The sequence below is a fragment of the Acipenser ruthenus genome, chromosome 33 (genome assembly GCF_902713425.1).
Source record: "Acipenser ruthenus chromosome 33, fAciRut3.2 maternal haplotype, whole genome shotgun sequence".
Taxonomy (NCBI): Eukaryota; Metazoa; Chordata; class Actinopteri; order Acipenseriformes; family Acipenseridae; genus Acipenser; species Acipenser ruthenus.
The window spans coordinates 10,776,022-10,790,214 of record NC_081221.1 but is presented as its reverse complement, the minus strand read 5'-3'; the positions used below and the strand labels follow the sequence as shown (position 1 = coordinate 10,790,214).

Sequence of the window (14,193 nt, the reverse complement as noted above, 5' to 3'; positions counted from 1 at the left end):
CTGGCAACTCCGCACTGCCAAGACGCAAACACGCGCTGCCTTGACTGTGTGACTCACCCTGTACACCACATGGTTGTGCCTTTACCAGGTGTGTCACTTGAGGATCCCACTAACCCATAATCCTAACTGGGGCTGAGAGCTCCATATTTCAGATCAATTTTAACCACTGCTGATTGAAATGAAAAAGCCCAATTACAAATTGCTTTTAAATCAGTCCCAGTGTCACAAACAATTGTTAAGAAAAAAATAGCCTGAGCAGCAATAACTTGTCCTTTGTCTGATCACTTTCTGAAGGCTTCACTCTGAGCATGCTTGATGGAGTGGAGACAATCAGTGCTCAAAAGGCACTGATCATCAGTGTCTTGAATTAAAACGCTGGTCCAAGAGATCTCTCGTCTGGGAAATAACTGATAACACCAGGGAGTCCACAGAATCAAGAAGAGAGGCTATGATTTAGGAGGCAGTGTGGTCCAGTGGTTAAAGTCCAGGGCTTGTAACCAGAAGGTCACGGTTCAAATCCCACCTCTGCCAGACTGACTCACTGTGTGACCCAGAGCAAGTCACTTAATCTCCTTGTGCTCCATCCTGCGGAATAGATGTTAAATCAATGTCCTATTGTAAGTGACTCTGCATATAATGCACAGTTCACAGCCTACCTCTGTATAGAGCTTTGAGATGGTGGTCCACTTTGAAAGGCGCTATATAAAAATAAAGATATTATGATTATTATTATTATAAATGCTAGTGTATTCAGTTTATATGAAAAGAAACACTGTCATCCTGCCCAGCACTGTGAAGTCCATCAATATACTGCATTATTTATTTCTTAGCAGACGCCCTTATCCAGGGCGACCTGCCCGTCTTCTCTTATTTATATTGTTTTTACATTTCAACACTTGAGCCGACAGATTACAGGAGTTGATTCATGGATATGGTTTCTTACAAAGGTTGCAATCACCCTCTTCTGACCTGCAATAAACACACATTCTTGCCCTGCTCATCAATACACTGTGTCTTTACCGATGCGGATGTGTGGACAACAAGTGATTTCAGCTGTTTGTACTGTTACAAAACAATTACCTTTCACAACTTCCTTCAGTAAATCGGTAAAGACACAATGTATTGACGAGCAGGGCAAGAATGTGTGTTTACTGCAGGTCAGAAGAGGGTCACTGCAACCTTTGTAAGAAACCGTACTCATAAATCAACTCCTGTAATCTGGTGTTAAAATTAGGACTTCAAATTAGGTTTTCTTTTTAGGAACAAGAATGCTTTTTTTTACCCTCAATCTAGCAGGTTGAAGTTAGTGACAGCTACTATTTTCCCTGTTTTAGATTATGGTGATTATATTTACCAGTTTGATTGTAAGCAGTCTCTACATAAACTAGATATTAGAATTATGCACAGAGTATGACAAAGCTGCAACCCTGATCTGAAGTGTAAATGTAGATTATTCATATTGATAGACATGGAGTGTTGGGTGGCAGTAATGTGTAAATAGCAGGCGATTCAGGACAGTGCTGGTATGCAAATGAAGGAGTGGGCCGGTCCTTATTGGAACTTGGGGGTTAGGGTGGTGTATGATTTGTGCATAAAACAGAACTAACAACAACATGTTACACTAACATGCATCAAAACAGAGAATTGGACTGGTTACAACTGACGTGTTGGCTAGTGCTGTATTTATATGTGAGAATTGAAAAAATAAGATTTCCATGTACTTCTTGTACTAATTCTGTGATTGTGAAGATGTAATTCCTTATGTTGCTGATATCATTGTAAGCACACATTAAATAATGCAATGGGAGATTTACAATACACAGTAGTCAATGCATCTTTGAGTGTATCCAATAATACTTTGTTTTGAATACATTAAACACACACACATACACACACAACAGTATTTATCTTTGTTAGCACACAATTGAAATGTCATTCATGCTTGATTTTTCTTTCACAGACACACACACACACAAAGGGAAACCAAATTGAAAGACATTGTTTTGTTGGTGCAGAATACACAGTGGAATACCCTATTATCATTCATTAGAAAATACCATCAGAACTCTCACATGCCATTGTACTTGTGTAACCGAATCCAAAAATAACTTCATATCCCATGCATAACAGGCAGTGTTGTGTGAAGCACTGACTTTACAAATTCCACCCCCTGTTGGTGAGATTATATGAGGTTAAAAGCTCTATAACCATGAATGAAGACAAGCCTGACTTTTGTATACTGGTAAAGATGTTCGCTAGCGAAGTGTGGGGTTGTTGGTTCACACCTGGCCTCCACTCGTTTACATTGCTGCAGTGACTTGGATCCCATAGATTGGCTGCAGCTGATCACTAGGGGGGAGTGCTATGATGCATGGATTCTGTCCTCTGTCGTTAAAATGAGATGATGTTAAAGCTCTATAACTATGAATGCAGACAGGCCTCTTTTGCATGGTGGATAAGACGCTTGCTTGGCTGCATTCGACCGGGCAGAGTTGTGTGATGCACTGCTGTTGCAGTTTCTATCTATTTTTGGAGAGATGAGGTTAAAAGTCTTCGTACTGTCATGTAGCATGTCATATTCTCTCTCATTCTAATTAAAATACAACCATTTTGGATTGCCGTCAGCAATGTATCTTTTTGTTTTTGTGCTTCATTTGAAAAATGGGACCCTTACGCCAGGGCCGGATTAATGCATAGGGCATGTGCCTAGGGCCCGAAATTAAGGGAGGGCCCAAACTTGTGTTTTTTTTTTTTTTGTTTTTGTTTTTTACATATACAGATTTGACTAGAAAAACTTCACTCACTGAATCGAGGCATGTATCTCAAAATCAAATTGTTCCGATAGGTGTTATGCAGATTTCTGTAACATTACCCCATATAATTCTGTATCCCCACATAATTCCATGCTTGTGCAGATGCAGTTTTTAAAAGATTGCTGGACGTGCACTCGCAATATTTCTGTGCCCGAGCCCCGTTGTGTTCTCTATTGAGTTCTGCTGCAGCTTGCAGCAAATATTGTAAACAAGACAAAACTAATTATATGGCAAAATAAAATAGCACATTTAACACCACTGATTTTCTAGATATACATTCAGCCTTCCTGCATTGTTCAATACATGAAACCCTTGATTAAAGTAGCCTTATACAAGTTTTTTTTTCTTTTAAAACACATTTTCATTGTATTACATGTAAATACATCCATCAATCTTTGAAAAAATGCAGCTGTGTCGGTGTGGAATCATCAAGGGTACAGAATTCTACAGGGTACAGACATCTACCATATGTATTATTATAATTATTTATTTCATAGCAGACGCCCTTATCCAGGGCGACTTACAATTGTTACAAGATATCACATTATTTTTACATACAATTACCCATTTATACACTTTGGTTTTTATTGGAGTAATCTAGGTAAAGTACCTTGCTCAAGGATACAGCAGCAGTGTCCCTCACCTGAGATTGAACCCACAACCCTCCGGTCAAGAGTCCAGAGCCCTAACCACTACTCCACACTGCTGCCCTAACACCAAAACTTACTTGTATGCCAAAACATTGGCGATTTCTCTGCTCTTGAGAAAAGGATTTAACATACTCTTCATTTTTTTCCGGTTTTATTCTGAAATGTATTTAGCATACCCCCTACAGTTTAATTTTCTGTCAGATTCATTCAGTCGTTCATAATAACTTCAAACTGAGAATTAAGGGTGGAGGACTAGTTTTAAAGGCTATAATGTATATAGAGGTGTGTGTATGTATGTGTGTGTGGCTGTTTGTTCAGGGGTAGGGACCCTGCATGTGTATGCTTGCCTAGGGCCCAGTGATGGGTTAATCCGGACCTGCCTTACGCACTGAACACAAACGCCTAGCCTTCTTAGACATTTCAGATTGCATTTGACTATTGTCCAATAAACTCTTGATTTTATACAGCCTTTCACATATTTGCCAGCCTACCATTCTCACTAATAGTTTGCATCTGTAAAGTTTATGAGCTGGATACTACGACATTTTGCTAATCCTTTATTAAAGCGATTAAAGAAAAGTCATGATAAATAAAGAATAAAATGCATTTTTATGACTGTGAGGAACATGATGAAATACCTGTAAGTATCTCTTCAACTATAAAACTCAATTGCTTATGGATAAAAAGAAAGCAGATTTATGTGTGAAATTAGCAGGCAAGATTAAAGACTATTCTTGGATCTCGGTTTACAGAGCATGAGATCATTCTGTAAAGGGGCAGTGAAAGGCAAAGTGAAAGCTTTATGATGTCTGTGATTGAAAACTCATTTTCATAGATTACATTCGTAAGTACATTGTTATATTTTATTAAACTGTAAACCTTTTATTTGGTTTCTCCATTCAAGGCTATTTAAAAAGACAAAACAAGAGGAAGCTTAAAGTTCTGCAAAATGTTTTTCAAAAGGCTTTTCTCTAGAAATTCAAACATTATCAATGAAATGTAACCCATTTCTATGTGCCAGTAGGGAACCTTCTTCCCTAACCAGCAGGTCAATATCAACTTATCAGCCCAACCATTACAACATTTTCTCAAAAGAGAAAAACTGCTGTTAATGTTCCCTGTACATGTTATGGACTTAAATTTGCCACATAAGTTGCAAAAGTACAGATCTAAAAAGAAACACATGTTGAAGCAAGTCTGTATTTTCATTCAAAATCACGATTTCAGGTATTATACTTTGTTAAAGAAAGTTCTCCATTCTTTAGTCAATTAAATGTGCTGCTGCTTCACTTCTTACCTTAAGCAGCATCTTCTGGGTCAAAGCATGTTACTGGCTGAGTCAGTCAACAGGGGAAGCAGCTGGGATAATTTCACTCTCCAGCTAAAATGACCAAGGAAGTGTAATACCTGAAACGTGGCTTTCAAATAGATACTTTAACCCAGTGTAGTACCAGATATCAGGATTTAAAATGAAAAATAAAGCCCTCGTCAGTCACGTTTTCAAGCCACAGGGTGCAGTATTCCATTGAACCCCAGTCAATATTTGATTACTTTTGTGTAAGTAGGAACATGGCAGGCTGGAGCTTATATTAGCACAGAACAGAAAGAAAACTGAAATATTGTAGTTTAAGTGTCATAATCATTAGTTTCTAGTAAAAAGATTTAGGTCTGATTTAAGACGATATTTAAAAAAATAAAAACGACATATGCATGCAGATTGGTTCTTCCTAATCCAAATAAAGGTGGATGATTTGCTCACACAAGCCCTGCATCCAATTTCTAACTGTTTGCTCCAGTTCTTGGGCATGCTTTCAAATAATGGCTGCTATAATGACTTGGTATATCTTACGAGTAACAGCTTTTACATGGGCAATTATATAAAAATCTACAGTAATTGTTACTGGTCCCACTTCTAAATGCTAAAGTAAAAATAAGAAAAAGCTATTCTCACAGGCAAGGGTGCATTTAACAACAGAGTTTTTTAAAAATGAAAAAAGAAACATTGGTTGCTGTGCTGTGGCTTAGTTGGTTAAAGAGGATGTCTATTACACAGGCGCTCCTGGGTTCAAAACCCGGCAGGGCCAATTTTGCCAGCAGCCATACCGCATTGATCCCATGTTCAGGACCAGCACTGGTCAGTAATTTGACTGGAGACCTCCTGTGAATCCCAGCTGCGTTTTTTTTTTTTTTTTTTAAGGAGGGACTTTATTGAAGTCTTTAAATTGTTAAAAGAAGTTGACAAAGTTAACACTAGCCAATAGAGACCCGATGGTCCAGACAGACACAGCTGGAAATAAAGTGGCCAAAGTGATGAGAATATGGAATGGGTTACCTTGTGAGGGAGAAATACCGATCGTAATACTGGGTTACATAAAACAATAACCTGGACGCTACTACGTGTGTGACTAAGTATATTGCGTTGGGATGAGAACATCTAATGTTTAAAGGGTGTCTACAATTCAGAAAGACCATATATATGTGAGGGATAATGTGTGCAGAACATTGTGGGTATTCCTGTGATAATAACGGAAGACCTTTTGATGCACTTCAGAATTATTATGATACATTTCTCTACTGTTTGGATTTGTCATAAAGGTTGTGTGTATTTATATTGCAGCCTTCATAAACATGATTAGTTTGCAAAAAATAAATAATAAATCTAGTTTCATCCTGATGAAGTTTGGGATTATTTGGGGCTTTTTGATTGGCTGCAATTCAAAGGTTGTTGGAAGCAGTCACATAGAAGGACAGCAACATGTTTTGTTTTCTCTTATTCGGTTCACCCTGAGGAATATAAATCAAAGAATATGATGAGCTTGGCAGGCTGGCAGCTGAAGCAAACTACATGCATTGTGGGTCTTAATTTACTCAGCCACAGAGGAGTTTCAAATTGAATGGCTTGCAACGTTTTACTTGAAGGTGTAGCGAGTGCCAGTATCTGAAACTAGCTTTACATAACTATCAGGATTAGAGACTCAGCAAGGTCTAGTTTCTGATGAAGTAGAATGCATAGAAGGGTAATGGACACATGTTTTAAACAGTCACCCAGGAACGTGTATAAGATTGAACATGAAGGTGAGATTTCAAGTGATTTGGCATTTTCCCATATGGGTGACCCATATGCTATACACGAGACTCTCTAAAATCCGAATTGACCTATAATCTGAACCATGCTGTCATCACTACTCTAAACTGGAGTCCAGAATGGTTTGGATTAATGAGAGCCTTTGTGATATAGGTATATGTAAATATGAATTTAAGTATTGATTATTCATTTATCATCTGTAATATATATGTAATGCTTTTCCTAGATCACAAAAATAATTTTCATATTTTAAAATAAATTATTTTTATTATGAAAAGGGGTCAGTTTTGTTCCATTTAAAATTTAAATATAGAAAGAGCTACAAATAAAATGGGTTTATGTGTCATCATATATTTAAAATTACTAAAAGAAACTTAATAAATTACAAAAAAAAAAAAATTGACTGTGAATTTTGTATCGAGTCATATTCAATTTATTTTAGTATTTCTAAATGAAGCAGTACTGGTACAACTCCACTGAGACACTAACATTAGGGTGACCAGATTTTCAAAGCTCAAAACCGGGACACATTGTTAAATAATTGATGAGACTAATTAAACCATTTAAATATAGGCTATTTAATGGTTATTTAAAATAGCCATCCTCTCACTCTTAGTATTAATTATTTTTTTTAAAGCAGCTAGCTAATTTCAACACATTCCTGGGTGTATAATTTGTGGCAAATTACTTTAAGTAGTCATATTGTGTTATATAGGTATTGCTGCTTTTATACTGAGTTTATTAATACATAATAATAATAATAATAATAATAATAATAATAATAATAATAATAATAATAATAATAATAATATGTAGATCTAGGGTGACCACCTTTTCAAAATGCAAAAACGGGACACCTGCCATTTCTTATGCTGGGGTATATTTACATTATTTTTTTTTTTTTTTTTACTGTTTTACTGTTTTAGTTGTAGTGATTGTGAGAGTAAAATGATTAGAAATGGAACCAGTATAAAATATTTGCGAACTAGTTTTTCCTTTAAATCTGTATTTCAAATAGGTTTATTTGTAGCTTTTATTGTTGTGGACTATTTGGCTGTCACTGTAGTAGTTGCTGTTCTGTCTCGATGGCAGCGCGCGTGTTGATTCATTTTGAAAAAGAGAAACTCAGGAAAGAACAGAAATGTAGCACTCTGACTGAAACACTTTACAGCATGTTGAGGCGTTATCGGCATGAGATGAGATGCCGGTGTGATTCAGTAGTGCGTACCATGTGAAAGATTTCTGGCGGCGCGCCTGGATATATATATACATTTTTTTTATTGTTTTAAATGTCGAGTGAGTGTACGGCATTGCAAAATATTACGCCAGGGGCACTGCTACGATGCGCTATAAACAGATATGCTATGGTTTGACTGTGGCGCTAAACTGTAAGATTGCACTATGTCTACGAATTCGGGACAAATGCCGTCCCGGAGACATTAAGGCCGGGACCGGGACTTGATCTTTATATTTCGGGACTGTCCTGTCCAATTAGGGACGGGTGGTCATCCTATGTAGATCGTTGTTAAATACATTTACGTTTTGTCATTTGTCTTTGTTTTTTTACTCACTGCGTCAGGATGGTTCTATTTATTGATGTTGTTCATGTGGTTTAACCTGGTGGATTCAGATGCTTGCAACCTCTTGCTGTTCTGAGCAGCTACGAAATGACCGATTGCATAATTGTTGATTCATATTGAAAATGATGCACTGAGGAATAAGCATGTATTTTTGATTAACCTTCATTAGGGCAGCAGTGTGGAGTAGTGGTTAGGGTGCTGGACTCCTGACCGGAGGGTTGTGGGTTCAAGCCCGGGGGGGGGGGGACACTGCTGTTGTACCCTTGAGCAAGGTACTTTACCTAGATTGCTCCAGTAAAAACCCAGCTGTATAAATGGGTAATTGTATCTAAAAATAATGTGATATCTTGTAATAATTGTAAGTCGCCCTGGATAAGGGCGTCTGATAAGAAATGTAATAATAACCTTATATAGGAAGTGGTTGTTTACGTTATTTAAAAAAAATAGTATTTAGAGTGTGTTGCGCTACACGAAGTGGCTGAAAACTGGGACTTTGATTTTGAGAAATGACACTGGGACCTTTGATAGGAAACCAGGACTTTGCTGGCTAAACTGGGACGTCTTGTTACCTCAACTAAAATCCATATTTCATGCTTTCTTTCAGGTGTTTACAAGATACGGAAAGTGCTACATGTTCAACTCAGGACAAGAGGGCAAGACCCCACACACCACAATGAAAGGAGGCACAGGGAATGGCCTAGAGATCATGTTAGATATTCAACAAGACGAGTACCTTCCTGTATGGGGTGAAACTGGTAAGAGTGCCTGTTTATTATACACTTTACAAGGCTACAAACACATAGAGAGTGAAGGCTTAGACTGGGTATTAATTTAGAAGACAGGAAGACTTCTAGGGTCAAGGCTATAATACATTGTGTTCTGGAAAGTCCCAACCGGTGGGCCACGAGTAAATCCCAAGGGACCAATTCCCAAAATATTCCTATTTCCACACACCTAAGACAATAATCTGCCACACAACATTTTTGTATTATTATTATTATTATTATTTTTTTATTTTAAAATGTTGTAACATGTTGTAAACGGATCTGCAGGTTATGCATTCGTTTAAAGCTTTGACTCATGTTGCTTATAGTGTCTGTTGTGATGAAAGTGGGGTGGGTGGGGGTTTATTATAATTATTTTATTTTCGTAGATATCACTTATTCATATTGTGGATTCCATTATCTTAACTTTTCAAAAAATGTTCTTAGTTGGATTTCTTTTAGGAATCACATGACACTGCCTATTCTCTTCATTACCTAAACATACAACAAAACAGTTTATTATTGGTACAAAAAAAAAGACCACAGAGTGGAAAAGTGAAGCTTTGATGATAACAGAATATCAATATAGTTATTTCTTGAAAATAAAGTTATAAATATGGTTTAAAATAACGTTTAATATGGACATGGTAGAGATTATAACTGTACCCTGAACTAATCACTAATGTGATCAGGTCCCAACTGGTCCAGATTAGCATGTGTCTGCAGTTATTTATCTGACTGCATTATACCTGTTTTCTTATATTTATTAGGTTTAATTTTTAAAACAGACTACAGAGATTTGGGTATCTATTTTAATTATCTTAACAGTGGCAACATGTATAACCCTGTTTATTTCATGGCCCTTGGGTGATTTGTACTGTATGTGGTTATGTCAGAAAATTGGTTCACAAATCACCCCTGGGGAATTATTATTATTATTATTTATTTCTTAGCAGACGCCCTTATCCAGGGCGACTTACAATTGTTACAAGATATTACATTATTTTTTTTACATACAATTACCCATTTATACAGTTGGATTTTTACTGGAGCAATCTAGGTAAAGTACCTTGCTCAAGGGTACAGCAGCAGTGTCCCCAACCGGGGATTGAACCCACAACCCTCCAGTCAAGAGTCCAGAGCCCTAACCACTACTCCACACTGCTGCCCTACTCCACTGGGTAAACCTGGACTCTGCATCCTCGCTGTTCTGCTTCAGAAGCAAGTTGGAATAACATGGTGTAAAATATCTGCTCAAGTTTAGATCAGTAGACCCTGTCACAATGTAACAAGCTCAGCCCTCAAATGTAATCAGGTCTGGTTAGTTTAACACTGTCAGTACAAGTGCTAATATTAAAATAAAGATGGCCACCTGGCAGAAGCGCAGCTGTGTGGCGTGCAGGGTGAGTCATACAGCAGAGCTTTGCGTCCTGGTTGTGCGAAGTAGGCCGGTCTTCGCTGAGAATTCCGAAGGGTGCGTCACATTGGCTCTGGTGCTCCCGTGGGCTAGGAAGGCAAAACCGGCAGGACTGTTTCTCCTTATTGCGCTACAGCGAATCCTGCTGGCCAGGCACCAGTGAGCTCAAAAGCAGACATCTGCAGGGCTGGCCTTTGTCCTCCAGAGGTCGGTAGCTTGCTGACATCCGGGTTACTGACCTAAATAATTAGGAACACTAAATAAAAAGAATAAAAAAATAATAAAATTAAGTTTAATTAAATAACCAGGATTTTTTTTTTTTTTAAAGTATAGGTTGTAAAACGACATTTTTAAAACATTTTGGTGCATATTTTCAATTTAATCCAGTCTTTAACACTAGAACAGCAATGCGGATCAGTTTGACCCATTTTGCATTTAAAATGTTAATTCTTCCATTGTAGTTCGTATGTGTATGTCTGTTTTTTACTTTTCCTAAATATATGAATTAAATATCCTCATGGTGTTTGCTAGCCAGAATCGCATAAATGATAAAGTTATAAACAGTTATACCTAGAACCACCACGTGGGTCAATGTGACCCATGCATTACAATAGTCTTTTTTTTTTATATAAGTAAGATATTCTATTTTTTTGTAACTGCAGCAAACAAGACACGCCTCCTCCTCCTCCTAGCATACGTGTTTTTTATTTTTTAAATCAAGCCTTTCTTTGTTTGTAGACTGACTAAGAGACAGATTGCTATGAGTGTGGATTTGTCAAGATGCCAACTCAGTGAAACCCTAGTTACTTATTTTTCAATGTACCTGGGAGACAACAATCATTTGTTTTGTTCCACAAATACAACTGGGAATATATCAAAAGGAAATATTTAATCTTGAAAGTAGTCATTTTGATTGGAATACGGCAAGCTGCACTCAGATGCATACAACAAACTGAAATGACAGTTAACTTATGTGCCTAATATGAAACATATGTTATATATTCTTTTTTTATATTACTTTTAGAAAAAAAAAAACATTTCGGTTTTACAGGTTTGTATGTACCAGTTTACACAATAGTGTTCAATGGAACTGCGTCTATGTTTACAACACAGCTCCTGGATGCAGGCACAGTCAGCTGGCAGACGCGTACAATCCTCCATAATGCAGCCGTCATACTGGAAGTAGTGTTATATTTTCTTTATATGTAGTATCAGAAACAATGCTAGAGACTCAAATGTTGGCAGATGTTGGACAATGGCTTATTTTCCCACCAGAGATTGCCACCACTAACCTTCAACCTGATATTGTCTTGTGGTCTGGATCAGCACGCCTTGTTCACCTAGTTAAAAACTTTGGTATGCTCAACTTGCTTCTGAAGCAGAACAGCGAGGATGCAGAGTCCAGGTTTACCCAGTGGAGGTGGGTTGTCAAGGATTTGTGGCACACTCCACAACCTGGTTTCTCAGAGACATCGGATTCAGTGGTCAAGAGTTGTGACGCATAGTGAAGAACTTATCTGAAGCAGCAGAGAGGAGCAGCAACTGGCTCTGGTTGCTCTGGTTGAGACGAAAAGATTCTGGTTGGGGACCTCAAGCATAGTAGAAAAAAAGCAACGTCGATGGAAAGGAAGTTAAGTTGGGCTTAGCTGAGTGGGGGACGAAGGGGGGGGGGGGGATGACAGAATCACTGTCAAACCCTCTTAAGGTGTTGTGGGCTAGTCGACGAAACATGAAGGATGGAAGGTGCTCACTTGAAGACCCCAGAGAAGTACCCTACTCAGCTCAGTCTAGACGGTTGTCATGCTGATGCGCTGGGGAGACCGCACTGTGGTTGATCCCTGGAGCCACCATTGCAGCCGTTGTGTGTGTTGATGCACCAGGGAGGCAAAATAGGCTGATCCCTGGAGCCAGCATTACACTTCAGCCATCAACACCAGGCAGAAGGATATCTACATCATCATATGGAAGGAAATGCAGATGGATCATCTTGGTGCTTATCTTGGTGAGAGCTGAGTCCAATATCAGCATGAAGTTAACACCTACTCATGTAATTGAAATCATTTTTGAAAGGAGAAAGACAACAGTAATTTCTACAAACTTACATTCAAACTCAAAGGTAATACATTTAAAGTTATTTTCAGCATATGCAAGCTGATTGTTTCCATGTTTTGTAACAATAAGTTGGAATTCTCAATTCAGAAAATAGGAGTTAATAAAAAACAAGAGTAAACACCTTGAAAATATGGTCCTTCACATGTTTATATTTCACCCCTAGTCTTTCAGTATTAAAAAAGGTGAATTCACTTATCAGCTGAAAGTTCCCTAAAGACTACACAGGGTTGTCACTTCCACTGAAATCTTGGCAGTGTCAAAAAGAAATGATGAACAGTACAGTTCCAACCGTGACTTAACAGTTTTTTTCCCACCATAGCATTTATAGACAATAAAAGCGAACATATCTTGCCCTCTTTTCCATGCTGTACTTTCCATGGGAGCAACACATCTGGCACATGTGAGTTGCTTCCAGTAGTTTGAGTCCTCGTAGGAAAAACAATTATTAACATATCAGGTTTGTTTGGACAACAATACAGCAGTGTGCAAATGTATTAGAACACCCTATTGCTTCTGTAGCTTTGATTTGTTGTGCATAGAAAATCAAACTACTGTAACTGAATTTTGGAAAATTGTCAAAATAGGCAATTTAATGATTGTCTAAGAACATAAGAACATAAGAAAGTTTACAAACGAGAGGATGCCATTCAGCCCATCTTGCTCGTTTGGTTGTTAGTAGCTTATTGATCCCAGAATCTCATCAAGCAGCTTCTTGAAGGATCCCAGGGTGTCAGCTTCAACAACATTACTAGGGAGTTGGTTCCAGACCCTCACAATTCTCTGTGTAAAAAAGTGCCTCCTATTTTCTGTTCTGAATACCCCTTTATCTAATCTCCATTTGTGACCCCTGGTCCTTGTTTCTTTTTTCAGGGGTACACGAGACGTGTCAAGGGGGTACGCAGGCCAAATTGTGTAATGGCAAACTTTTTTTTTTTTTTTGCATTCTCATAAGACTTGCCATACTCAGAAAGCATTGGGAACTCCTTTTACTTAATGGCTTGAAATAGTGTGTGACGTTAGTTAGTTTCAGAAACAAAGAGAGGCTGTGCCATGCAAGACAATCACACAGCTGCGGGACGCTTGGGTACACCGCCCTGTCGCGCACATTTATTGCAAAAGGTACCAACGAGAACAAAGATACACAGAGACAATGACGTACAGAGCCCTCACCACCAATCACCGTACAGCGTGAATTTGATGTATTATATTTAGGCCTTCTGTTTTTCGTTTTTTATTAATTACATATTTTGGTGCTTATTTTGAGCTATTTTCAAGTTTTATGTAAATCGTTTTTTTGGGGGCTTTAGCTTTTTATAGACTATATAAATGTATTGTTTTCGGTTACTTTCCAAATTGCTTGGGCATTTTTTTCTGTCACAATAGTACAATAGCAACTTGACATTACATGCACACTTAAGTTGCACCTTCTTTCCTTTGCTGTGTTCCACAACGAAATCCTTACGGTCACAGGCACATTCTCCTGGGGTTTTTGTGTGTAGTCATTTGTTTTTTACATTTTGTCACAATTTGCAATTCTGTTTTAAATCCTCCGTATCTTAACTGTAATACAGTTTAAAATCCTGCGAGTAAGCCTCCATTCGGGTTTAAAGTACAAGTCAGGAAGGAGGGACATTGCCCAGCTGCACTGGGAAAGGTAGTTTTGTTTTTGTTTTTTAAGTGAAAAAGTGGTGATAAACGTGAATTGAGTAACTATTTCCTGTGTTTACACCGATTTTTTTTTTTTGTATGGGGGGAGGTTTAAAACCGACTAT

The 14,193-nt window shown here is 37.9% G+C and overlaps 1 protein-coding gene across 1 annotated transcript in view; it reads left to right on the top strand.

The window, feature by feature from the left end:
* asic2 (acid-sensing (proton-gated) ion channel 2) overlaps positions 1-14,193 on the top strand; it is a 287,152-nt gene that overhangs the window by 163,207 nt on the left and 109,752 nt on the right. Inside the window, exon 2 of the mRNA XM_034055630.3 lies at positions 8,733-8,883. Coding sequence (XP_033911521.2) covers positions 8,733-8,883 — 151 coding nt within the window. The remainder of the gene's footprint in view (positions 1-8,732; positions 8,884-14,193) is intronic.